This window comes from Apodemus sylvaticus, chromosome 20 (assembly GCF_947179515.1).
Source record: "Apodemus sylvaticus chromosome 20, mApoSyl1.1, whole genome shotgun sequence".
NCBI lineage: Eukaryota > Metazoa > Chordata > Mammalia > Rodentia > Muridae > Apodemus > Apodemus sylvaticus.
In genome coordinates, this window is record NC_067491.1 from 49000035 (window position 1) to 49028029 (window position 27995).

Here is a 27995-nt window from a genome sequence, read left to right on the forward strand (position 1 = left end):
CCTGTCACAACAGAGTGGGTGGTGCAGAAAGGACACCCAAGGTTGATCTCTGACCTTACACACATAGGAACACACACACATATGCACACGTGAACATATATACACACATGCACACACACGAACACACATGCACACGTACAAACACACATGCACACACATGAACACAAACATATGCACAGAGATTCATAAATTTCAAAAAAAGTTTTTTGTGGGGGGGGAACATATTTTTTATTCCAAGATTCAGAAGGCTAGGGCAGGAAGACCTCTTGCGTTCCAGGCAGGGCTACATAGTACATAGTAAGAACCTGTCTTTAGAGAAGGAAGAAAAGAAAAAGACAGTGCAGAGAGAGCTTCGCATGCTGAGAGCATTTAATTTTGCATTGAGTTTCACAGACAGAACATAGCCAATGAGGGACACCCCATGTTACCAAATGACAATAAAAAGATGTCCGTGGAAACTTAATTGGCGGATGGGTGGGTGGGTGAATCTTATGACAAGAGAACTGTTCACTTTGACATGAGACAAGTCAATTTGCTGGACTAGGATCTTCGGACTACAGAGCAGTCACAACTACACATGGCTTTGTGGCGTCTGGTCTTTTCGCTTAACGCAGTCCCAGCCTCCTGGGCCCTCTGAATCTCACAGACAATCAGGGCAAAGGCTCCCTCCACACCTTGCGGAGTCTTGGCTGAGGTCTTCACTAAGGGGGCTACCAACTTGGGAGCAAGGGCTGCTGCGGCGGCAGCATGAGCATCCCCAGCAGTGCTCACCAGGTCACACGTACCAGAGGTACACTAGTACCAGAGGCTGCTTGTGGTGAGGCTTCCAGGTGGACCATAACTGCTGTAGCTGATCCAGAGAGGAGGGCTCATCAAGAGCAAAGACGCCCAGGACGCCATCACGCACTGCCAAGCACGGGTCCCACAGAGCCCGGTGGATATCCTGGCTAGCTGTATCCAGCACATTTAGAATGTAGCCTCCACCGCCGTCGTCCAGGATATCCCGTAGGAATCCTGGATAGTGGGGCCGTGGTCTTTCACAAAGCAGTGGTGAGTCATCTGGATCATGAGAGCACTTTCACCAACACCGTTTGCACCCACCACCACCACCACCATCACCACCACTGCCGCCGCCTTGTACTCCGGTAGCTGCCTGCCAGCATCTTTGCATTGTGCCCAAGCCTCGTGGTTTTCCTCTGGGGAGCTGGTGCATTGCGTGCTGGAGCTCAGGTCCAAGATGCAAGACTTGGTCGGCAACGCCATTCCCGGGCAGCTCACGGAAGCGGTGCAAGCAGCAGGTGTTTAAGAGTGAGCCGGGAATGGGAAATCAGGTGAGACTGGCTGTGTTCCCAGGAGTAGCAGTCTGCTGAGGGGGCAGCAGGCAGATCTTCAAAATAGTTTTAAAAATTTCAACAAGTGAAGAAATCTACCTGAAGGGCTCTGTACTGTAAGATTTCATTCATATGAGACTCTTGAAAAGGCAAAACCCCTAGGAGAGCAATATGATTGGTTGGTGGCTGTCTAGGCCCAGAGTCTAGGTTGGAGTCAACTGTTAGGGTACTGTGGGGGCAGTCTCATTATATAGCACAGGCTAGACTCCAAGTTGAAGTAATCCTCTGCCTCAGTCTTTTGAGTGCTGGGGTTCTAATGATGTACACCACTCTGCCAGCCTTCTCAGCATCTTGTTGTGTTTTATTTTCTGAGACAGGGTTTATTTATAATAAATAACCTGGCTATCCTGGAACTCACACTGTAGACCAGGCTGGCTTCGAACTCAGATCCCTCTACTTCTGCCTCTGCCTCCTGAGTGCCGGGATTAATGCACTCATAATTAATTATTAATTGTTATGGGATTGCTGGGGTTAAAAGTGTATGCCGCCCCTGCTGGGGGCCTCCTCAGCATCTTTATTTTAGCCCTGGCACCAAATCACAGTAAATTCTCTTGGTGGTCCATTGGTCATGTAGTTCATGCAAAAGCATCTGACTGGTTCAGTCTTTGAAACTGCCTCAGGTCAGAGGACTAGACGCTTCTGGACCATGCACAGGGCACTGCACGTGACAATGAAGCCTCTTTGGCAGGTCCCTTGGCTTCCCTGGCACCTAGGAGAGCTGCTTCTCAAAGCAAAGGATGGAAGGAGACTCAAGTCTCTTTTCTCAAATCCCACCCAAAGCCCACTTTCTTTCCCTGGCACTTCTGGGTTTCAAGGTTCTCTCACTGAAAGCCTTTATCAGATCCCCAGGGCAGGTCAAGGCAGTTCAAAGTCTGATTGGAACAGAGTGGACGGCCCGGAGAGGGTTAAAAAAAATGGAGGTGAGTGCTTAAATAAATGACCAATAAATACGTGAGTATCACAGTGAGCTCCAGAAAGGCTGTGACTGTATCATGACAGCAGGAGGGGGGGTCCTGGAGGGCTGATCCGTCAGGGGGATCTGATCTAGGCTGAGAGGACAGTGACAGCACACAGCAGTTGGAAAGAGTCAGGCTTAGGGAGATGATGGAGCTGGGTGGTGGTGGCACACAACTTTAATCCCAGCACTTGGCGGGGGACGGGGCAGAGGCAGGTGGATCTCTGAGTTCGAGGCTTGGTTTACAGAGCACGTTCCAGGTCAGCCAGAGCAACACAGAGAATCCCTGTCTTGGAAAAACAACAACAACAACCAACCAAACAAACAAAAAACCAAATCCAGAGATGGGCATAGCGTCGCCTCCCTCCTGCCTCGGAGTCTGCACAGGAGGCAGAGGGTGGCCCTGGAGGACGGACGGGTGCTGCTTCTAGCTCTGTGTGTGATCTTGGGTCTGCTGTCCTATCTCTGAGCCCCTGGAGTATAACGGTATTTTTCTCTGCCTCAGTTTCCTCCTCTGTAAAAGGAGAGTGCGACTAGGTAAACGAAGCGCATAAAAGCTCCTGGGACATGACTGTGCCTGGAGAGCGGTGGCTCCGACGGAGACAGGACCGGTCGCGAGGCCTATGAGGCATAGAATGGAGTGTGCAGACTTGGGTGGGCGTTGGAGGGTTTCCAAGGTTCAAGGAATGAATGGAAGTAAGGAAATGATTTCTGGGCCATTTGAGAGATGAAATGGTTATAGTGGGCTTGGGTAGAGCCTGAGTGTCCGAAAGACCTGGAAGGTCACTGGGGATCTCAGGATCTAAGCCGGGGAGAGAGACAAGGAGCATTTGAAGTGGGACAGGGTAGGCCAGCATGTCTTCCCACAGTCCTCTCCTCACTGATTCGGTCTTCCTGCCTTTGTCCCTCCTTCCATCTCTCTTTCTATTTTCTCTCCTCTCTCCCCCTTCCTTCCATCCCTTCCTCTGCTCAGATGTCTCTTGTCCTCCCCCTCCCCCCTTTCTCTCTTCCCAGTCTGGTTCTGAGAAGCTGGCAAGGCAAGGAAGAACTTGCTCTCAGAGCCGTGTTGTGAGTGGCCCACTTATGTATTTGCGGTTTACCTACCTGTAGAAAATTTATACCCCGAATCTCCCTGGTGCTGCGGGCAAATGGTTTTAAATTCAGCTCCACAAATATTGACTGTTTTCAGGCTAACTGAGTGTACCTTGTCTTGAGAGGTGTTGGAGAGATGCACATGGGAAAAACCAATCCTTGGAGGAACCAGTGGGAGGGCCCCCACCCCCCACCCCCACTCCCGGCCCATGCTGGTCAGAGACACATTCACTGTCTTCCTGGAAGATACTGAAGGACTCTCTGTCTTCCCTGTACTCTGGGTCCATTTCTCGCTCCAACAAAGTGCAGAAAGGGGCACTGTGCCAATTTTGGAAGACCATAACAGGACAGTACATTGTGGGCAGAATCCACAGGCATGAGACAGAGCTCAGCCTGTCGGAGCCGGAGGAACTGGGTATACACCTTGTGTGTTTGCTGCTCTCGAAAGGCGCCACCTGGAGCTATGGGTTTCTGCTTCTATTTCATTCTTTTTTTAAAAAAATCAATTTAACAAGGGCCGTGGCAGACGTAGGACTTTCTACTCCATCAACTGCGCTTCCCCCTCCCCCCCCCCCCGCCCCCTGCCTCCAGGCCATGCTAGGCTTTCAATCCTGCAAGTGCATTTTCGTTTTTGGAAAGTGATCAAGGCAGGTCCCAGCACAGAAGTGAGCTCAGTACCAACCTCCCTGTACCCTCCTGGGGCAAAAAGGGAGTCCAGAGAAATGGCAGAAACAAGGTTTGAAGGGTGGGCCGCGTCATTGAGCAGGAAGGCAGCTCCCCCCACACAAGTTCCACTTGTGGTTCATAGGAGGACCACACTTCCTGACTTGGTGTGATACCGGGCAGCCTTGTGACAGGTCCTGGCCAATAAATGAAGCTCAGAAAGCCCACGTACCCCTTGAGGGCTAAGATGACTTAGTTATTCTGTGAGAAGTTCCCTCTTCTCAAGCCTTGCAAAGGGCACCATTCTAGAACAACATCTTTCAGAGCCTGTGAGTTGCAACCCCTTTGGGGGGTTGCTTTGGGATACCGGAATTCACAGTTATTTACATTGTGATTTATACTGGTAGCAAAATTATAACTATGAAGTTCCAACAAAAATAATTTTATGGTTGGGGAGGTCACCACAACATGAAGAACTGTAGCTAAGGGCTGCAGTTAGGAAGGCTGAGGACCACTGCTCTGGAGGTGCTGTTTTACCTCCTCTGGGAAACACATCCAAGGTACAAGCCCTCTGCCCATCTTCAGTAGATACGTTGCAGCTGTTGGTGTAGCCCAGTTGCTTTAAGCCATCGAGAGCAGGGATTCTCTGCCATTGCCATATAACTCTGCCTGTCTGAACATGTACACTGGGAAAACAAGGCTGATTTATTTTAGTTTGCTGGACCAGAGACAGAACCCAGGACCCTATGCATGTAAGCCAAGGGCTCTACTTCTGAGGTACCTCCCAGCTCTCAAAGCCTGGCTTTAGGAGCAGTTATCTCACTTTGGATCAGCACTGAAAAGATACAATCTTCTTTTTTTTCCTCCACATCCTTTTAGTTGATTGTCCTTTTTCTTGTCACTATCAGTAAGGTGGCACAGGCAAGGGGACAATAAGGTTTTGTTAGGCCAGGGACAGAAAGAAAGTGGAGATTTCCTTTGCAGTTGGTGTGTTTACAGCTTGACTTGGGGATCAGAATTAGAACTCCTCCTCTGACTGCCAGTGTGCTGCGGACAGCAGGGCCATAGCCTGCTGCCATTGGCCATAACCGTCCACTTGAGTGGGTCCTACCTCAACTTTCTAGTCTAAGAGACAAATACCTCGCCATTTCTGACTTCCATCCACTGTGTGCCAGTTGTTGTACTGGGCATCAGAGTACAACTCTGAAGGATCAGAAGACAACTTGATCCTTTAGGAGAGAGTTCGGTCTATAGGGCACAGTGGCTGGAGATGGGGTTGGATCTGGAGCTCTCAGTACAGTGAGGAATTAGAGGACACTTCTTGGAAGAGGGGGCCAGGTCACCGACACAGCCTCTTCCCATTCTGTATGTTGGGCCAACCCGGATTTTGGGGATTTCGATGGCAAGCACGGATACCAGGCAAGGGTCACCATCCCTTCTCCAGCACATGGTCCAACTCCAGCGTCCAAAACCCAAAGGCAACACATGTCTCGTGTCTTCCTTGGGTGCGTGCTTATTACAAATGTCCAGGCTCGACAGTGCAGTTTCCTGTCCTGGGCAGAAAGAGATGATGGAATGAAAGGCCTGCAAATCCCTCTTCGCTGTGCTTTGGGGGAAGAAGATACTGGTACTCTGGTAATGAGCAGCCCTGCAGGCACTCTTGGGGATATGCCCCTCCCCCACTCCCCGAAAGAAGCCCATCCTCCCACTAGGAGGAGATACAGTAGTGCCTACTCACATCCTATGGGGGACTACCTGGGGAGTGGCTTGTATTGGAGCATGTATATCTCGGCCACCTTCAGCAAGCAACTCATTCATAAGGGAGAAGCCAAATAATACCGACGACATAACTATCTCGCTGTAATTGACCGTCTTTTGAATCACATGGAGGCTACCGACTTTCTCTGCTGAGGGGGAAACTTCAGGAGAAGGCAAAGGAGGTTTCGGAGGCATGTCTGGATATATGTATCAGAAAGCAAGTTGTGAGTCAAATTTGAGGGGAGGATACAGCCCATTACATTCAGATTCAACAAGAAATTACCAGCGCCTCTGCGAAGAGACGCATTCAAAGGTACAAGGTCTTATGGAATCGAGTTTTCTGTAAATTCATTTAATGGTAAAGCAGAAAGGGCAGGTTTTACAATAACCCTGCTTTCCCGGCATAAAAGTGTTCTCCTTATCATTGACCTACCTGCGTCCACCTTATTGATCCAAGGCCACACAACTAACTGCATGGAGCTGAACATTTAAAAACATTTTACACAGCGCCATCTTTCTCTCTACCTGCCAAGGTTGAGCTGGCTCGGTTCTCCCCTCTGACCCCTCCCAGCACTTTGTTGGACTTTTAGGGGCATCTTTTCACCTATGCCCGACTGACTCTCATGCACTTCGGATAAATTACAGAAAGCTGTACCCTTAGGTGAAACATTTTTTTAAAAGCGACAAACACCCTTTACCTCGAGGGGTGAGGAGGAGGGCACGTGTCAGAAAGGCGTAGCAGCTGTCGCCAGACCCCTGGGATGCCATGCAGTTTCCCTAACCTTGACTTTAAGTCCGCTCACTTCAACCTCTGCAAAAGCAGCCTTCAAGCTGAACTGTCCTTTGAAAGAAAAACGAAACTGCCCAGTTTTGATCATTGTGAGAGGGGCACCCGCTCTTAGGGGAGCGTGGGGGCAACTTGCCCTGCTAAATCGCCCAGGGATTTTAAAAAGATCGCGTGCCACTAGGGCCCCAGCTTGCCTCTGTCATCTAACCTGCTTCCCGTCACACCGGAGAACGGGTGGCAGCCCTATAGCATCTTATTCATGTTCTCCCCCCACCCCACCCCGCCCTCCCGGTTGTGTCATGGAAACGTTCACGCAACCTCGAGACAGCGGCCCAGCTCCGCCCAGGGACTGAGGGCTTTTGGGACCCTGCGGGAGCGTGCTGCGCACTCCGGACTCCCCGGGAAACAGCTGGACGCGACCACGTCTCGAGTAGGGGCGGGGGGAGGCGACGCTCCGCCCCGGCGCGGCCCCGCCCTCCCCGCTCGCCGGCGCCCTCCCCTTGCCGGGGGCTGCGAGTTGCGTTTGGTAAAACCCAGCCCTGGAATATATAGATCACTGGAGCGCAATGAAGTAGCTTTTGGCGAGGGAGGGAGGGAGGGGGGCCTGGACAGTCACAGAGGCCGGTGCACGGCGGCGGCGGCACCTTCCTTCTCGCAACCCGGTCGCCCAGCCCGCGAGGAGGTAGCGGCGGCCGCAGGCGCCAGCAGAGGAGGCGGCGGAGCATCGAGCAGAGGCGAGACGGACCGGCAAGAAGCGCGCGGCCAGGGCCACGCATCCCCACACTTGCACACCAACTCCCGCGCCTTACACCCCCGAGACCGGAGTCGGGGGCTCGGAGAGCCTCGGTGAAGCTCGCGGGAGCCAGCTCCGGAGCCCAGCCAGCTCCGTTCTGAGCCTTCCGGGCGCTGGTTCCCTCCGCGGCGGGGTCCCCCGCTTCTGCGCTCCGGACGCGCCTCCCGGACAGCCGGGTCCCCGCGGCCAGGACAAAGCCATGAAGCCGGCGCTGCTGGAAGTGATGAGGATGAACAGAATCTGCCGGATGGTGCTGGCCACTTGCTTGGGATCCTTTATCTTGGTCATCTTCTATTTCCAAAGTATGTTGCACCCAGGTAGGGGGCGCGTTAGCGTGGTTTTGTTGGATATTTTCTTTTCTCTTGCTCTGCCTTCTGCTTCTTCCAACCTCACCTCTTCCCTTCGGCCTCTTCGGGGTTCTTTACTGCCGGGATCCGCGGGTCACCGAGTTGGGATGGGAAGAGAAGGTGTGCTTCCTCTTCCTCCCAGCTCCAGCCTAGAGGTTGAGACCGCAAGGAGAAACAGTGGCGTGTGTTGCCTCTTCCTTCTTTTTTATTTTTTCGTTTCTCTTCTTTTCTTTCTTCCTTTTTTTTTTCTTTGTGTCTTGTCTGTTGGCTAAGTGGCAGAGAAAGGTAGAAAGCTGCCCGGGTCGAGGGTTGATGGGAAGACTACAAAACTCGGTCCGGGTTGCTAGTGAGGGCTGAGATGAAGCAGGCGCTGGCAGCCGGCTGCTCCATGCCAGGCAGCACTGTCTCTTCCTGGTTGGGGACCCCCGGGCTAGTGGTGCACACCCCAGCGAGGTAGTGAGTCCCTGCAGCCGCCTGGGAAGCCCCAAACCGAGCTACCGCGTGTTCTAAGCTCAACTGCAAAGCAGGTGTGGGGACAGGGTGGATAGGTTCCCGATAGGTCCCCGCTCTTCTCTCCATCGGGTGGGATATTTTGCGAGAACATCCCAGGATCTAGCTCGGCGGTGACCTTGCAGCTGTTGTTCCTGGGCCTGGTCTACTATCTCCGGGCCCCAGACCCCCAGCTAGCGACTCCAGAGCTTTTGAGTCACGCTTCGACCAGCAAAGCTCTCGGAGATACTTTGTGCAGTTTCTGGGCTCATCTCTTCTTCGTGGGTTCTGAGCATTTAGAGACTTGTGCAGCACAGGAACGGATGAATCCTTCCTCACATTCTCTCTTACTTAGGCTAAATACCAAGTCTCCTATCAGGATAGGCAGGGCCTAGGCACCCCTCATCCCGGGGATCCAGAAAGGAAAGTTTGGGGCTAGAGAAGAGAGGGGGGCGCCCTCTCTGTGCTGCACGGTTTAGAAACCTAACAGGTTCGACTTTCTGAGAAGATTCTGTATGTTGCCAGCCAGCCTTAGACTCGGAAAGCCCTTTCCCCATTTCTTCCGGATCAGCAGACCAGTGCTGGGCCACCTTGGCATCAAAGTCCATTTTTTTTTTTTGATGCCTCAGAGTTGCTACAATAATCATTTACTTTCCTAATTGCATGGAGGAGGGGTGGGGGTGGAAACAGGTTTCTTAACAGGGGAATAAGATTGGTTTTTGCTTCCCGCCTCATTTATGTGTATAGCTAACACTTTGAGTAGACTCATCCGAGAATTCATCACTCCTGTTTCTTGGTGGATGACAGAGCCAGAAAGCTGCTCCTTGCATCAAACAGGCAGGGATTCCTTGACAGCACAGGGACAGACTGGCCTCTCTTCCTTTTGGGGCTCACAACAGTTGTTAAGGAGGCCTGGTTGCCAAGAATATGGTCCTGTGCCACCACATGGAACCCCGGGACACCCCAGCCAGTCCTGGTAAAAGATGGCTTTTGTTTGCAGCTCATAGTTTTAGTTTAATGTCAGCAAACTCCTTACTCAAACCTGTGGTTGTGAAACTTCTGAGAGAATTTAATAATGGACTTTGCTGGCATTTTGGGTTGCAAGAGGGTGGGACCAGACAGACGGGCATCTCAAGAGTGCCAAACTCCAGGGGCCACCCAGGACCAAGCCAGAGGGCTAGAGGACAGGCTGCTATGCAGATATAATGAAGCTCATGCTGTTTAAACAAAGGGCCCAATGATCGGGTCTAGACATCAGAGCCGTGTTCAGGCCTCTTCAAGTTTGGCTGCGATGGTGCATGCCCGGTAATTCTGAGCAGAAATGAGCAGGACCTGAGTGTGCAGCAGGAATGCAGCCGAACCTCTCTGCATCTGTGAATTGTCCATCAGAGTTCCCTTTGCATGGGTCCTGTGCTGAGCTAGGACATAAGTTTTACTCAAGAAACCGGGGGAAGAAACTCATAACCTGTAACCAGCGCCTTACGTTTCCAGTTCTCATCAGAATTTCTTAATTTATTAATTGACTTGGAAGAGGCTGTTGGATTTTTTTTTTTTTTCAGTGTAACCTTTCTGGAACCACAGCCTTGCCCAAGCTTGTAGGTCACTGAATACTTGTCTTTGATCCTGCCCCGGGTTTCTTCCCTTTCTGGTCCCCTTTCTTTTCATTAAATGACATTTGTTTATAATTCATATCACGAGGAGCCTGCTTTTTCTGAGTCCTCTTTTAGTGCCGGGCAAATGCTACTTTCAAGACATTGAACTGGATACAACCCTGCAGACATTTGATTGAAGGTTCTTACTTGAAATTATACACGGTGCCGCAGAACCCCCTGCCAGTACTGTTATATGGGGCATAAAATATGATTTGGAAACAGTTATTATTTTTATCTCTTGTTTTTCATTTTGTTAATATCTACTGTTGATAGTTGAGACCAAATCATTTTGCTTTTCTGCTTTGAATTTTTAAAAAAAGATTCTAAGAGATTTGTTTTAAATTACCCACTCCCTTCCGTGTGTGTGTGTGTGTGTGTGTGTGTGTGTGTGTGTGTGTATGTGTGTGGTGCCCATGGAGGTCAGAAGAGTGTGACGGATCCTCTGGAACTGGAGTTAAAGATGGTTGTGAGCCACCTCCGTGTTGGTCCCGAGAATTGAACAAGGGTCCTGTGGGAGAACAGTGTGTGTGTGTGTGTGTCCTTAATTTCGAGTTGTTGCTCTAGCTCCTTAAGAATTTTTGTTTTTATGTGTGGGAGCTGGGGATCAAACCCACATTTGTGTGCATGCTATATGTGTGCAGGTGCCTGCAGGGCAAAGAAGAGGGTTTGAATCCCCGCGAGCTGGAGTTACAGGTTGTTCTGAGCACCCACCTAATGTGGGTGTTGGGAGACAAACCAACCGGATGCTTTGAATTTTAAAGTGATGGCGTCTCTGAAGTCTCCCAATACGGTCAATCTTTTGTTTTGTTTTGTTTTGTTTTTCGAGACATGGTTTCTCTGTGTAGCCATGGTTGTCCTGGAACTCACTCTGTAGACCAGGCTGGTCTCGAATTCAGAAATCCTCCTGCCTCTGCCTCCCAAGTGCTGGGATTACAGGCGTGCGCCACTACTGCTGAGCAATGCAGTTAATCTTTTTGCCTGGGAAATCTCTCAGGATCAGCCTGGCAGAGGCAGAAGGGACCACAACACAGCCCAGACTGTGTCCCCCCAGCTCAGAAGACCTCTGGCGGGAGTTCTCTGGATTCCTGTCTGGGAAATAGAAAAGCAGTTCGATGAAGGAGATGGACTCTTCTTCAGTTTACTTGCTGACTGGAGGGTCTGTGGGAGTGGAAAACAAACAAACAAAAACAAAAACAAGCCAGGTAGTGGTGGCGCACGCCTTTAATCCCAGCACTTGGGGCGCAGAGGCAGGCGGATTTCTGAGTTCGAGGCTAGCCTGGTGTACAGATTGAGTTCCAGAACAACCAGGGCTACACAGAGAAACCCTGTCTCGAAATGTTCCCCACTCCCCAAAAAAGAAAAAAAAAACAAAACAAAAACAAAAGACCAAGAAACAAAGCCAAAACAAAACTGCGGGGCTGTCAGGCTGGCAAATGCCCCCTGCCGTTCTAGTCTGAAGCCCACTGTCTTTTGTATTTTCCTAAAACTTGGGCAATTGTGAGCTTGAGTAATTGGCCATCAGATAATTGGCCATCAGTTACACCGCTGAGAGATTAGTAGGCGCGAGCTCAGGTCAGTTAGACCATTTTCTTTTGAAAAACCTCAACTTCCTGACTTAATAGTCTACATGAAGTGCATGTATGTATGTATGTATGTATGTATGTATGTATGTATGTGTTTTCGGTCAGGAACAAGGTTTTAGGCTCCTGTAGTCTGAGTGTTTTATTCAGGGCCTGACAAATAGAAGGCTTTCCATAAAAGATTTTCTGTCTGAATGGACGAAGTAGCTGACCCTCATCCCTAGCTCCCGGAAGGTGGTGGTGGCTTCAGGGCTTGTCAACTGCACTTAGTTTCTACCTCTAGCTCTGCTGGAGGGCATGCCTGGGCATTCTCAAACTCCTGGTTCTCTGGTGACTGGGCCCAGTTTAAACTCGTTTAGGTCAGGACTGACTGAGCTGCTCCCCAGGCACCCGCCCCTGAAAACCCTTCTCTGTGTCCTGGATGCCGGCCGGGGAAGGGTGGTCTCAATTGGCCACTGCCTTACAGAAATACATGCTCATGAGGGACACCTCCATAGGTGTGGACTGCGGAGTTGGAGATCAGAATCCCATGCCTGCTTCTTCACCTGAGTGAGCCCCACTATGAGTATAGCCTGTGGAAGTCCACTCCCTTCCATCAAAATGTCTCCCATACCTGCCAGAGACAGCAGGGCTCTCCTTTGATGGAGTCCTGTCAGGGCTTGCAAAGCTGAGAAGCCTGGGCTGTACTCTGTGAGGGATGCTTCTTCAACCCTCCCTCTGTGTTTCTCGCTAGGATTGTGGTTTTTATTTAAATGCTACTGTTTCTGGAGAAGCCTGCCAGGGACAGAGCCTCCCTCTTGCCATCTTCTTCTGCAGTGTATTTACTTTCTGTCACCGAAGAGTACAACCTTTAAAGATGAGGTTGGGTCAGCCTGAGAGTAGACTGCATCTGGAAGCATGACTTTAATCTCTGATCTGTACATTTGAGATGTATAGAAGGCAAAGCACATCTCCACTATTCAACACCCAGAGGCACCTGAATTTTTTTTTCTCTCCATAGTATAGAATGTATGTATAAGCTGAACATCCCTTACCAGAGAGTATGAAACCCAAGGGGTGCTAACATTTGCAAGTTTTTGAGAGCCAACATGGCAACATGAGTGGAAAATTCCACACCTGGCTTCACATGACAGGTCGCATAAGTCACAACACAGGGAACTGAAGATGTGTGGGGCTACCTCGGGCTGTGGGTTTAAGGGGTCTGCGGTACACAGATGAATGGCTTGGTTAGTCTTGGGTCCAGTCCCCAAGATACCGCGTATGTAGATCTCCCAGAATTCAAAAACTGTCTGAAATCCAATAAGCTTCTGGTCCCATTCATTTCAGATAAGAATGTCGCGCGCGCGCGCGCGCGCGCACACACACACACACACACACACACACAATTAAGTTAGATCTCATCATTTATTTTATATCTCATTCAGTAAATCTGTTTAATACAAATATACCATTCTGGTGAGTCATTATTGAAGTATGAGACAGAAGTTTAGCCACAGCCTTTTAAGTTTATAGACCGTCATGTGTGTCTGCCCTTACCTACCCTGTGCAAAGCCTTGGCTCAGCATCATTTATCTCTGTGCTGTTACACATGGCTAATTTTACATTAGGGAATCTTTTTGCTTATACACGGAGTAGGTTTGGAATCATGCCAATACTCAGGGCCGCTCTTGTCTTATCTGTTCAAACTTCCTTTGAAAAGTTGCCAGGTTGGTCTCAACACCGGGGCCGTTAGGTCTCTGAAAACAACGTTTAATAATTGACGGGTGAGACCTCCTGAGCCTGGGTTCTTCCTTCCCCTCCATAGCTGAAGTGTCTGTACCTTCACAGGACTTCAGAGCAGTCCCCAGATGAGGCAGTTTCCTTCCCTAGTGAGCCCGGTGGATTCCAGCCAGGGCCTTCACTTCCTTGTCCCCTGAAATGCCAGGGTGACCAAGAGCCACAGAAAAAGGCTGGCTAGGGACTTTTCGAGAGTAGAGGTGATGGATAAGGAATTTCACCCTCCACTAGGGGCAAGTGCCCTGTGTATTTGTCTGCCTCAAAATCGCTGTGCTTATGATGGGCTCTATCAATCCAGTTATTTAAAAACAGGAAATCAAAGGCTCCCAGCACAGGGACCACCCCTTCCCTCCTTAGACGCAGGCAGACCTCTCTTTACTCTGGAGGTCAGGGTCACATGTCTTGGCTAGCAGGCCTCTTCTGAGGGAAGATTCAGAGAAATAAGACAGAAGTCCCTCTACAGACTTACTTTATTTTTATTTATTTTTTTCTTCTCCTGAATCATGGGGCCCCTCTGATCTGTCAATTAAAATATCCTGGAATTTATAATTTATACTTGGGGGGGGGTCAAGTGCCATCGAGTGACATTTACAAGTGCAGTTTCGTGTTTGGGAGTCCCACACATATGTGGGACCACACAGAACCCAGAGCAGGCCAGACCCCAAGCCAGTGGAGATGCAAATACCGTGTGTAGTATGTCAGAGGGAAAGAAGAAAAACAGAGCGTGGAAGACAACACAGCGATGTGGAAGGCAAAGCTAATTAGGGAATGCCATTGGCCGGATGACCGTGAACCAGAGAGACTCGCGGCAAGCGAGGTAGCCAGTCAGGTGTCCATCTGATTCCGTATTCTCCAGTTAGGGAGCAGACCAAAGCCAATCTGGCCAGGCAGGGAGAGTGGCCAAAGGAAGCAGGGCTGGCGGTAAGGCCTCAGGATGACATTATCTTGAGACAGAACCAGTGCACTTCATTAGTGCACCTCATTGGGGTGCTCACCATGTCAACGACCCCCCCCCACACACATCATCTCCATGTTTCAGTTTTTGAAGAACATATGAGCAAAACACCCACACACAGCTTAAGGGCAACAGATAGAGACATAATCTGAATGAACTAATGATTAGAGAGTGGAGACCTGGGTCTGAGGCTGGGAACCGCAGTCCCTCCCCTGTGAATTTCTGTGCTTTATGACACTTGGGTTCCTCCCCTCACATTTTAGTACAGGATGACATTTGACTGTGTGGCAACAGATGACATCTTGGCATTGTGCTGACCTTTAATGAGGCGCCCTTTCCTTTCTTAAGAGGACATAAAATAGCGGTGTACCTCCTCAGCTGATACCCTCTGAGCTCCTTTATAAATCCCTAAAGGACTCATTTGTAAACCACAGTGTGCTCTGTGACCTTAATAAGGGGATGGGCAGAGGCTCCGGCTCTAGCTGGGGGGCAGAGATGTTGGGCTGGCCTGACCACTGGCCCTCTCTGTTTACCCTTTGTTTTCAGAGCCCCTGGACTTGATGCCCTCTGTGTCTGCATGCTCATACGTTCAGGTGCACATACATGTGCAGGTTCATGTGTGTGCGGGTACATGAGCAGATCAGAGGTAACCCTCTGGAGTCAGCTGTCATCCTCTGGCATAGTCCTTCTTTTATGTTGGGGGGGTGAGGGGCAGGGTCTCTTCACTGACCCGGAACTTGCTGAGTAGACTGGGCGGGCTGTTCAGTGAGCCTGTCTTTGCTTTCCAAGGCTGGCATTTCAAAGGTAGCACCACATTCCAGTTTTGTTTTATTTTGTCTCTTTACCTGGCTTCCAAGGACTGCACTCAGGTCTTGCCTGCAAAGCCCCAGGATCTTTTGAAAATTCTTATAACTATTACTGATGAGGTTGGTTAAGAGCCAGAATGGGAAGGGAAGGGGAATAATTTATTTAACTTGGAGCTTGAAGGTCAAATAGTTATAGACAAATTAACTGGGAAGAGCATGGCCGCGAGCACCGGACCTGAGCCTTTTGAGAAAAGTACTGCAGTTATGACTTGACTTGTCCTGCCTTGGTCGTCTGACTTGTCAGGGCAAAGATCTTGTCAAGGAAACGTTTAGAGTAGGTCGGTGAGTCTCAGATGGTGTTCTCTTCTAAGCCATCTCTGCCAATCACATAACTCAGAACAAGAGGAACCAACCGGGCTGGGTAAGCAGGGACAAACAGATGCTAGTGCTGTCTCTTCTATAATCTTCCAAATCTCTCTGCTCTTGTTTTATTACTGCCCAAGGTAGACAGTAGTATGTGGCCTAGATAATTTAAGGAGAAAAGTATTTACTGAAGGGAATTAGGTGTATTTAAAGTTGTTGGATAGCCAGAGGCACAGAATATCTGGAATACCTTCCAGCCAGTAGAAGTGGTGTACGTGTAATAACTTATAAACCGGTGCACCTTGGGGTGACTATTTCACAGGCTGGATCTGGAACCACTTATTAAGGGCAAGACCAAACCAGTGACAGGTTGGGTCACTCTGGGACAGGTGTGGGTACCCGCACACACATGAACCTGCACATAATCGACGCTGTGATGTGATTGTAAACCTCTCTTGTTGCCCCAGTGATGTTTTGCCAAGAGCTAAGCCGTGTCACAGGCAGGCACGAGGCCTCTGTTTGTTCTGGGTAGATTTTCACGGTTTGAGTGAGTATCTATGGTTTGAGGGACCACATATGTATTTATCTGTAGTTTCAACTTCAAACAGCACCGGAAGCGCAGCTTTAAATCTGCAACCTCTACAATTTTGTTTAGGAATAATTTACACACAATACTGTGTGATCATGTAAATATCCAGGATTGGGTCCCTTCTAGTCACGGTGACATATAATCTCTTTTTCTTTGTGTTCTGGATAATTCCACTGATTGGCTCTGTGATTCTGTTGTTCTTTTTTTTTCCCCATTGAAATGTGGCTTGTGAAAGCCGATGGTCCCCAGGAAGGATTCTATCTGTTCTCGTGTGAGTCTGGTTTACACTGAGGTCTTAGGCCTGCCTTTTATCTGCGATGGAAGGTTTGTTCAAGCTGATCGTAGCCTGTAAACCTGTCTGAGCTTTTCCTGTGCACGTTCCATCCAGTGAAATATGTCCAGAGTAGGGGAATTACAAGACGGCCTCTGTGGTTCCTACGTCTGTCCCAACTCTCAGGCTATCTGCCCAGCATGTCACAAATGTCATGTGACAGGTTAGAGGGGGCAGGGCTGTTTCTGATTGTGTTCCTTATGTCTGCTTGTGTTTTTCAGTTTTGAGACAGCTTTGTAGACCACTCTGACCTCCAACTTACCATCTTCTTACCTCTTCCTCCCAGTGTTGAGATTGTAGGCACCCCTGACCAGGCTTGGCTGTATTTTCATTTTCTTGGTGCTTGTGTGTGTACACGTGTATCAGTGTGCACATAAGGTACACGTGCTTGTGGTGGCCAGAGGTTGATGTCGTGTGTTCTGCTTGCCGGCTCTCAGTCTTATCTTTTGAGACAGGCTGTCTTCCTGACCGTGGAGCTCTTTGGTCCCGCTAGGCTGCCTGGCTGGTGAAGTCTGAGCGTCCTCTGCCTCTGACCCTCAGTGCTGGAGTCACAGGCATGTGCTGTTTGTACTGCTGTTTTTAGGTGGGTGTTGGGGATTTGAACTCAGGTCCTTATGCTTGCACACAGACACTGTGCCTACTTAGCCATCTCCTTAGCCTCAGCTTCATTATTTGAATATTAAATAATACATGGAAGATCTAGTGATCCCTTCCCAGACCCTTTTTTGGACTCAGAGTCATCGGGACTCATCCTGAGGATAATCAGTAGTCATCAGAAGTGCCTGGTCCCTCCGAGTCACAGTCCAGTGTGGAGCCAGCGTTGTGGAGGGTCATTTAGAGTTCAGTTAAGCAGCACAGCTTGGGTTGCTGTGAATGTTGCCCCCTTGTGTGTTTCAGAGAGACACAGATAGAGGCTGAGAAACGGGTCCTGTCAGCATGGGATGGGGTCCTTCCCGGCTTGATTGGGCTTAACAGAAGAAGCTTTGGGGAAGAAAGCCCACTGAGAAGGCCCCTCAGTTGCAGAGGGCCCGTGGTTGGCTTTCAGTTCAAAGCTGTTTAAATGAAGGAATCCCAGAAGATGGATCACATTTCTTACTGGTCCACAGCGTTCGCTCACTGGGTATGGTCACTCCCCATGGCGCAGAGGCACAGAATTTGGAACCCAGAGAGCAGCACACAGGCTGTACTGGCAGGGTTTGTGTGTCAACTTGACACAGGCTGGTGTTATCACAGAGAAAGGAGCTTCAGTTGGGGAAGTGCCTCCATGAGATCCAGCTGTGGGGCATTTTCTCAATTAGTGATCAAGTGGGGAGGGCCCCTTGTGGGTGGTACCATCCTTGGGCTGGTGTTCTTGGGTTCTATAAGCGAGCAGGCTGAGCAAGCCAGGGGAAGCAAGCCAGTAAGAAACATCCCTCCATGGCCTCTGCATCAGCTCCTGCTTCCTGACCTGCTTGAGTTCCAGTCCTGACTTCCTTTAGTGATGAACAGCAGTGTGAAAGTGTAGAATGAATAAACCCTTTCCTCCCCAACTTGCTTCTTGGTGATGATGTTTGTGCAGGAATAGAAACCCTGACGAGGACACAGGCCTTGGCTGTCCACTGTGCCCATTCTGTGTCTTCTAAGATATTCTTGTTGAATGCCTATTAAGAGCGAGCCTCAGTTCAATGTCCTAGAGACAACAAAAATCTGGATCCTCGTAGATGATAAACCTAGACAGGCAGGCATAGTGGATGTGTGTCTCTTGGGTCTGTTTGCCAGTGACAAATACTGAGGAGAAAACAGTTTAAAAAAAAAAAAAAGGAAGGGGCTTTGTGCTGACAGCCTGGGGAGTGGCTGTGGTTTGATAGACAGGCCAGGCCAGCCTCTCAGATAAGGAGCCTTGAAGCTGGAAGGAGATGAGATTCTGGATGATGAGGATATGAAATAGCAAAGGCATTTATCCACAGAGGTCAACTTAGCACAGGCGTTTCCTACACGTTCCTTAATTCTCCCAGGACTTGTGAGACACCTTAGTATTTCCACGGCTTTCCAAGAGTCAAGGCAGACTTCAGACTCTCCCACCCTAAGACCTCAAGTCCAGACACCTGTGGAGTTAGAGCTACACCGTCTGTTGCTCTGAACACCTAGCTGGGGGTCCTCGCTGCCGAGGGAGGGAGATGTGTCTCTCCTTATGCTGACTCCCAGGATTGGAAAGAAGGATCAGAGCTTAGATGTGGAGGCCTTCCTGCCCATCCTACTGAATCGTTCTGCATAAACAGCATCAGAGATCCGGCCACCTCATTTGTCCCCCGGGTGGTGTGGCGAGGCTTACAGAGCTGTGGTGGTGGTGGTGGTGAGGGCGGGGACGATGCAGGGTAGAGGGTTATGTTATGAACATTGTAATGAGTGTAGAACGTTCCTCCTTTGGCTTTCCTCTGGCCCTCTGCAGCAGTGGTGACATTTCATCCCGAAACCTGAGCCGGTTCTATCCGGTTCTGCTGTGTAGGCTCCTAGGAAGCCCTTCCTGGGTGCTAACCGGCTCACTTCCCTGACAGTGCTTAGAGCTCTACTCCTGTGGAGCATTTTACAAAAGTATGATTATTTGGTAGGGAGAAAAAAAAATCAGCTTTTGTGGTCTCGCATTGCATGCAAAGACCATAGGTTCCCCCCCCCCCAGTTGTGTACATAATTACTGCTCAGATTGCTATTAATTGTAAAACAATGACACTTGAGAAATAATCTGTGTGGGGCCCTGGTCCCTGCACTATTCCAAAGCCCTCCGAGGAGGGCAAAAGCAGCCGTATGTATCATGGTGTCTCTTGTCCTGGCAGCTCGCATTGAGGGCAGAGCTGGCTGGCCTTTAAGGGATTTTAAGGGACAGTCACCCCTTGTTTCACTGCAGGTCACAGAGCTTGCTCGGTGAATAGCATTTGTGGCCGAGACTGGGGTCCACTCTGTCACTGTCACTAGACTAAGGCTGTGAAAGTTGGTTAAAAGACCTTAACAATGATTCGAGCCAGCCCCTGTGTTCTTCACCCGGAGGTCAAGAGTACCTTTGTCACACACATTGCTTTTCACAGCGCCTGGGGACTTTGCCAACACTCACCTTCTTATAGGCCAGAAAAGATGTCTGTCTTCTCAGGCGTGGGTTGGTCCACTTGCTGCACTGAGATCCCTGCCCAGGCCACCATGAAGAACAGTCTAGATCAAAAGTATGAATAGTTGTGGTGGATGGGGACACGGCCGAGTGAGTGAGTTCTTGACGTGCAGATGTGAGGACCTGGATTCGGAGCCCCATCTCCAGCGCCCCCCTCCCCCATAAGAAAGCAGGTGTGGGTATGCTGTACTCCCAGTGCACTGAGGAGGTGGAGGCAGGGGAATTCCTGGAGCTCACTGGCCAGCCAGTCTGAGTTGGTGAGTTCCAGCTTTGGTGAGAGAAACCTTATCTCAGAATAAGGAGACACAGACACGGGAGATAGCATGGTGGGTAAGGGTGCTTGTTGGTTGGGAAGCCTGGAGACCTGAGTTCAATCCCCAGGACCCACGTAAAAGCGAAAGGTGGAAACCAATGCCACAAAGTTGCTCTCTGACCTCCAAGTCCGTGCTGTGGCAGATGTGCACAAATGCAAGAACATACCTGTGCACACAGAAATAATAAAAATGAAAACTAAGTGCAGTGGGTGATACCAAGAAAGGCGCCAGCTATCATCTGACCTCTGGAGTTCACACGCACATAGGATATTGGTAATTGGGAGACCCTTTTATATTTTTCCGATGCTTAATAACACTGGGGAAAACTGGCAGTGTGTTAAGTGTGACAGCCAGCGTGTCCTTGGGCTACCCCATTTCCTCTCTCCTGTACCCTTTTGAAGTAGGCAACGGACAGTCCCATTGTGCAGATGGAGACACTGAGGATTTGTGGATCAGGGGCCTTTCCTGTCTGGAACGCTGGTCCAGGATCTGGCCTTAAGACGGACTACCACCAAAGCCTATATACTTCTTACCCCACCCCAGGCCCCTTCTTCCTGGTCTTGGTTTCAGTTAATTAGGTCAAGAGCTAATTATTTCCCGAGAGCCTTGAGCTCGACTGTAGACTAAGTAGATAGGCCATGCAGTGACAGCTCTTCTCCTCTTACTTTACACTCTATCCTCACTGTGCCCAGCCCTCTGGGGACAGGAACTGTCCTCCATCCGTGTTCAGTTGTCCCCCATCTGTCTTCAGTCTGGATGTATCCTGAGGTCAAAATCCAGTCCACGTGTTACTTCAGGATGAAGCCTCAACTGTGTGCTCTTGGTCGGGACACAGTAGATGGCCTTCTGACTACATACCTGCAGTGTTAGGCTGCTGTGGCCTGTCTCCCCAAGGCTGGGCGCCATGTTTCCTGCAGGAGCCCCACATCTAGATCAGAGCCTACACAATATGTGTCAACTCACACCTCTGAGCCCAGCACTCTGGAGGCCAAGGTGAGAGAATGGCTATGAGCTCCTAGTATCTTGGACAGTGTAGTTCCACACCAGCTTAGGCCAGAGTTGGGGGCGTGTGGTGCTCATGCATAATTCTAGCACTTGAGAAATGGAGATGGGAAGTTTAGAAGTTCAAGGTCATTCTTAATTGGCGGTTTAATGGGAATGGCCCTGGAGGCACATTTTGGAATGGCCCAAGTTTAGTGGAATTGTTCGGGAAGGATTAGGAGGTGTGGCCTTGTTGGGGGAGGTGTGTCTTGAGGTAGGCTTGGAGGTTTCAAAAGTCCACACCATTCCCAGTTAGCTCTCTCTCTCTGCCTCCTGCTTGTGCATTAGGTGTGAGCGCTTAGCTACTGCCCCAGCACCGTGCCTACCTGCCTGCTTGATGCTGTTGCGTATAGTTTTTGGTGCCCTGCTTTAAGCTCCTGACAGACCTCGACAATAGCCCCATCCAGGTTCCCTCAGATCCACAGATGAAAGACACACACACAGACACAGACACACACACACACACACACACACACACACACACACACACTAGTTTATTTTTCAGCCTGCCTTATTGACTCATTTTCTGGGCGCTTCTAATCTCCCTCAAGGCTAGTGTGCCCTTCCTAATACTCTTAGCTAAGCCTACTAAGTCTTCCCTCAACTTTAGTTGTTCAGTTACTTTCTCCTTGTTCAGCGACCCCAAGCTGCCCTCAGCTTAGTTGTGTTTCTAATCTCCCACCTGGGGAAGCGGCCTCTGGGCACTCTACCCAAGACCTCACATGCCTGGTCACTTTTTCTTCCTCCAAAGCATGGCGAAAAGTTTCCTCCTCTAACTGTGTCTCTCAGCCAGACTTCGGGGACCAGAAGCCCACCTCTTTCCTTCTGCTCGGTAATTGACCCCTGGCATCTTTATTGATGGATCAAGAACCAGTTGGGGAACAGGACCTTAGCATCAGAACCACCTCTACGTCATGCCGTTCTCCCCACCATGATGGTCATGGCCTCTAAAGTTCTGGAATCATAAGCCTCCAAATTAAATGCTTTATAAGCTTTAAATGCTATATGACAATAGGCACGTGACTAAGCCACTTGACTACATAGTGAATTCAAGGTCAACTTGGGCTACATGAGGTCCTGTCTCAAAAAAGCAAAAGTTATAATCTTTTTTATTTTTTTCATCACTGTCTTCTGATTTCCAGTGTGTCCTCTGGCACCTCTCTGTCTGTTCAGTGTAGCCCCCCCTTTCCAGTACTCAGTCACCTCTGTGAGTAGTGACTGCAGGACCCTGTTAGAGTAGCTAAAAAAGATGGGGGAAATTTTCCTGGTGTTCCCCCCACCCCATTTTTGTGAATCGATGTCCTCTCTTGGGTTTGAGCTCCATCTTTGGGGACGTACTGAGTAAGAGATGCTGGCTGGAGAACTCTCTCTCTCTTTCTCTTTTTCTCTCTCTCTCTCTGTGTGTGTGTGTGTAAAGGTACCTAGTTAGTTCGTTGGTGAACTAACTCTAGTTAGTTCAAGCGCCTAGGTAATTCATTGGTGAACTCCTGAGGCTTGCCTTGTTCAGGGATCCTAACAAACTGTACCATTTCATCTCCAGCAGAGGCAGAAGGGCAGGGCATGCTGGGAGAGACTTACCTTTCCTTTATGATGCCCCAGCACAAAGCCTTGCCCCAGGAGGATGTGTTGTACTGAGATGGACAGACATATGCAGGATGGACTGGTTTAGGGGACCAGACATAATGGGACTTACAGAGTACCAAGGGAGGGAGAGAATAGCACGGTTGACTTTGATTGCAGCATCAATCAACAAGGGAAGAATTTCCAGGCTCAGAGCCTGAGAGAGAGGCATTGAGTCACTGGGCCAAGAGGCTGGCGGGTGGACAGAAGGGCTGGCCGTCACCCCATTATCTCTTGTTCTCGAGTTTGAATTTTATTCTTGAGACTGGGAAGCTATAGAAGGCTGAGGGTTTTGTTTGCCAGAAGATGAAATTTAAGCTTAATTTAAACTCTCTTGTTTTAGCACAAAGCCAGAATTTAAAGGCCTACTTTCTCAGAGTGATCTTGGGGCCATTTTTGGAATAGTTTCTGTTATCATTTGGTGGGAGGGAAGGTTATCCACGAACGTACAAAGTAAGAAGTAGCTTAAAAGCTCTCTTTGGCTGGATTCAAAACTCCACCGTTTGCAAAAATTATAGGCCTGGGAGGTTAAGTTTCAGTCTCTCAGTTGCTAATGGTGCCCCAGGGTCACTCTCAGAGGCCTCTGGAGGAGTGGCAGAGGGATGGGGAGTGTACCATGTCCCTGGAGAGCTGTGCACTGTGTCCAGTTCTTAATATATCTAGGCTCAGGTTGCAGCTAGGGGTTGCCTGGGTAGGCATGGTACGGAATTGGGGCAAAGGCCTCCCCACTCTTTTGAGGTGCCCAGGCAGGTGGGATCTGGTCTTCCTACCCCAACTGCAGTGTGCTGCCCTCTGTGTCTCCCTTAGCTTCCTCCTTGACAGAGCCACCACCTCACCACCTCCGAAAGAAGCATTACCCAAGGCATGCTTTCTGATCTGTGTGTTCATGTATGTACTGGTGTGTGTGTGTACACACTCACATGGAGACCAGAGGTTATGTGTGGTTATTCCTCAGGTATAACCCACTGGATTTTTTTTTTCTTTTTGGTCTTTTTGTTTTTTTGAGACAGGGTTTCTCTGTGTAGCCCTGGCTGTCGTGGAACTCACTCTGGAGACCAGGCTGGCCTCGAACTCAGAAATCCGCCCGCCTCTGCCTCCCAAGTGCTGGGATTATAGTCGTGTGCCACCACCGCCTGGCTTACCCACTGGATTTTTAAGAGAGAGACTCTTCCTAATGGAACTCCCTGAGTAAGCTAGGGAGTGAGCCCTGGGGGTCCACCTGTTCTGCCTCCTGAGATTACAAGCACACCCCACCCATCTTTTTTTTTTTTTTTTTTTTTTTTTGGTGGGCTCTAGGGTCAAACTGAGGTCTTCAGGTTTGCTTGGTAAATTCTTAACCAACTGAGCCATTTCCCTGGATCCTCAGAGACTTACTTTTTAAAAAGTAATACAACATGGACTGGAGAGATGGCTCAGCGGTTAAGACCATTGGCTGCTTTTCCAGAGGTTCCGAGTTCAAATACCAGCAATCACATGGTGGCCCACAACCATCTGTAATGGGGTCTGATGCCCTCTTCTGGTGTGTCTGAGGACAATGACAGTGTACTCACATACATTAAATAAATAAATAAATCTTTTTTTTAAAAAAGTAATACAACATCATCACCGGTGGGCACCAGGTTTTGAAGGGGACATGTTTGTGGACAGACAAATGGAAGAGAGCTTTGAGTTTATACTTGAACTTGGGATTTTGAAGTCTAGAAGGTTTCATTAAGGGAATACTTACATTTGGGAGTATGGGACTGGAGGTTATTTTTAAGATGTGAGACATAGATAGTGAAGTTCTTTAAGAGCTGAGACTCTATCGGATGAAGGGCTCAAAGTGTAATTTTGTTGTTTGGAGTCGGAAGATTTGAAACCAGAAACAGAGCAGGGAATCTTGTAGTCACTTGGAACAAAACCGCTTCGATGAGTGTGAGGCACCGTCCTAAAGACAGCTGTGGGCTTGAAAATGCTAGCCGAGGGGCCAGGGTTGTAGTTTCGGGGCAGAGTGCTTACCCAGCATGCACAAGGCTTCCGGTTTGATCCTCAGCACCCTTAGAAGAGTCAGCTAGGGACAGCAAGCTTTAGAGGGAGCCTCTGTCTACTTCACTCAGTGGTGAAGGAGACTCTCCCTGTCGCACTTTGGAGGAAATCTTGTTTCCCGTGACTGTAGAAAGCACATTGAATATTTAAAAATAAGTACGGGCCCATCGGAAGGACCTTCCTGCCTGAGACGTGAAGGGTGTTGTCATTCATTGAAGGTCAAGGAGTGAATGAGGAGTTGTACCCAATACGGAGTGTTGGCTCGCCTATAAAACCTGGCAGGAAGGCAGCACAGTTAGGCAGAAAGGGCAGTAGGTAGGGTGTTCAGGGGACTGGGGTTCTGGCCCAGCTGCTGCCTTCTTATGAACTGTTATTAACTGATAGACACAACAAAGCATTTCAAAGCTCAGAGCTGAAGGCCAAGGGAAGGAGTCTTGGAGGAGGAAGGGAGGCTCCTGCAGTCTCTCTCATCACTGCAGCTCCTTGTTTTTTTTTATGTCCTGGAGTTCTAAAGAAAAACCATTTCTTTTTTTCATAAGGATGCATGTTTAACTAAAAGCAGAAACATTTCCTACAATCAGGGTAGGTTGATTCAAGGTAGGTAGGCAGACTCTCCCTGCCTTCTTCCCAGCGCAGATCCCACTTTGGTAGCATGCACTTCTTAGCATACACACCGTTTCTAGGAACCTAGTCATAATCACAGCAAACACTTGCTGTTCACGTCGTAGCAGGGGACTAACATTATCCCACTCCATCCATCCAGCATGCAGGTGTTTATCCACCAGACATTTATCAGGCAGGAGAGACCAGTCAGGATGAGAGCTGGACCCTGCATGCAGACAGCCTGCATTAGCGAGTGGCTACAGACTCGAGACAGGTAGCGGCATAAGGTTGGGGAATGAGAAGAAGGAGTAATTATTTTAGGGCAGGTGAGAGAGCACCTTGGAGGAAGGAAGGCTTGGGTGGACTCCCTCCTTCCACTAATAGGATTTTATTGAACGATTCATACTGTGCCAGGAATCTCCTGAATGCAAGGCAAACATCAGAAAGAATGCATAGAAGACCTCTTGTCTTAATGTCCACGGGCTTGGTGTAAAATTTATCTGGTGGATTGGTAACTCCACCCTTGGTAGGCTCCTTGCCTACCGCCAACCCTCTTGTCTATGCGACAGTGACTCAATAAAGCATTTGGTGTGTGTGTGTGTGTGTGTGTGTGCGCGCGCGCGCGCGCGCGCGCGCATGTGCATGAGTGCACGAGTGCATGAGTGCATGTATGTGTGTGCATACACTCAGATTTCTGACTATGAAATGAACTCAAATGTCTAAAGAGGCTTTTGAAAGAGGATTCACTTTTTAAAATGTCATTTAAAAAATAATTATTTTTATTTTTATTGCATTGGTGTTTTTTGTTTTGTTTTGTTTTGTTTTTGTTTTTGTTTTTGTTTTTTGCCTGCATGTATATCTGTCTGTGTGAAGGTGTCAAGATCTTGGAGTTACAGACAGCGGTAAGCTGTCACATGAGTGCTGGGAATTGAACCCAGGATTATGGTATGTCTTGGTTTCACCACTAAGCACTGAAACACAGTTCTCTTGGAAATCATCACACCGTCCTGTCACGTGGGTGCACTTTAACGCAATCCTGCTTTCTTGTTGGATGGTTCTGAAAACAGGCTGTTTCTGTCTTTTGTTTTATGTGTATGGGTTTTTGGTGTGTTTTGTTTTTCAAGACAGGGCTTCGAGTTATACTTCTGGTGGTTCAGGAACTCACTCTGTAGGCTTTAAACTCGTAGCAAGTGCTGGGATTAAAGGGGTGTGCAGCCACCTCCTGGCTTTAAAGGCTTCTTTGAAAGATGTATTCAGAGGGGGGATTCCGAGACACTGTAAACATCCCAAGGCTCCTGGTAGATGTATCCAGTTGTTCTTTAGAATGCTGTGGGCATTTGTGTTCCCATCAGATCATGTGACTGTGTCCTAGCTAGGATGATCCGGCTACTGTCCCGGTGCACCCACACAAGATGACAAGTCTCAGGAGGTCCAGACTGGCTCTTCAACTGCCAGCCGGTCATAGGCTTGCAGTAAACGTTGTTGACATGTGCTTCGCGTGTTTGAATGACGGAGCCCAGGAGGGTTTATCAGACAGCCGAGAGGACAGTAGCTCTGTTGTCGTCAGGGAGCACTCTTCCTGCAAGCTTTGCTGGCAAGGGAAGATCAGGTGTTGGTGACAAACTTTGGTGACATGGCCACTTCTGCAGTTGTAGATTGCCCTCAGGGCTGAGGTGGGTGTGCTGGCTTACAGGTCACTCTTTTATCCCTGCTGTTAGTCTTCTCAGTAGCAGCTGAGGTGGACTGTCCTCATCCTTGTCTTTAGGTGGGCTCAGTTAATGGCACGTGACCAAGCTTATGAGAGATGGACGCATACGTTCCGTGTACTGTGGCTACAGATACCCTGTTGAGAATGTTTGTGAACCGTTATGAATGGTTAGTGTCAGCATAGTGGAGCACTTCCTGTAACGGGGGTGGGAGTGGGGTGGGAGTGCTGCCTTCCCAGGGTTCGTATCTGAAGCCTGTCCCCAAGCGGACAGCATTAGGAGGTGGGATCTTGGGAAGTAGACAGCTGATGATATGGGAGGGAATAGAGCCTCTATATGCAGGACAGTCCCGTGACTCACAACAGGACATAGTGAGACCCCCGGGTGCCTCCTCCACATGCTGTGAATCTTCCTATGCAGCTTGGACTTCCCGGCCTCCAGAGCTGAGCAGTGAATGTCAGATTTTTGTAAGCTACCCAAGGCAAGGCATCTCGTTAGCAGCCGAGCAAGCGAGACAAGGAGCACGCCTTCGGTTGGCAGGCGGTTGGCGGGCGAGATGCTGTCTCAGTGAGATGATGATGTATGTACCCGTGGTACTCAGCTGTCGATGGAAGAAGCCTGGGTGTGGGGGCTGCTTCTGCTGAGGGCCAGGCTGTGTCGCTCTCAGAAGGGTGATGGTCGTCAGTGCCCTGTCCTTGGAGCCTTTCCCAGAAGCCCTGTGTGGATGATGAAGTCAGATCAGGGGAACAGACCTCCTAAAAGGGAAGTGTGGGCGGGAGGTAGGAGGAGAGGAGAAGAGAAAAACAAAACAAAACCCAAGCTCTCCCCTCCCCCTCCCTCACGGGCAGGCGCCCTGTCAAACACACACACACACACACACACACACACACACACACACACACACACTTCACACAACAGATGGGATAGGGTTTACCCTGAGTGGGCTCTGTAATGGTGGCTTGGTGTATTTTAACCTAATCAATCTCTTGAACAATGACAAAACAAACTTTTGAAACAGACAGGATTAACGTTTTGATACATTTTGACTTTCAAGTTGCTCCTTTGAAATAGTGAGAGGACAGCACTCCTGGGTGTTAAAGTAACACTCATGCACGCCACTCATGCACGCCACTCATGCACGCCACTCCATGACCTCACCACAAGGCCACCCCTCTTGGCGGTAGTCTCTGCCCACCTATATACAGACAACCTTCAAGGACCTA

At 49.4% G+C, this 27995-nt stretch overlaps 1 protein-coding gene and 1 pseudogene across 2 annotated transcripts in view; one reads left to right on the plus strand and one right to left on the minus strand.

The window, feature by feature from the left end:
* Window positions 1-510: 510 nt before the first annotated feature.
* On the minus strand, window positions 511-1263 carry LOC127671334 (GTPase ERas-like; annotated as a pseudogene).
* Window positions 1264-7638: 6375 nt separating this feature from the next.
* Chst11 (carbohydrate sulfotransferase 11) overlaps window positions 7639-27995 on the plus strand; it is a 212222-nt gene continuing 191865 nt past the window's right edge. Inside the window, exon 1 of one of the 2 annotated variants that reach the window (XM_052166039.1) lies at window positions 7639-7756. In XM_052166039.1, coding sequence (XP_052021999.1) covers window positions 7639-7756 — 118 coding nt within the window. The remainder of the gene's footprint in view (window positions 7757-27995) is intronic. The other variant, XM_052166040.1, reaches the window with a different exon arrangement.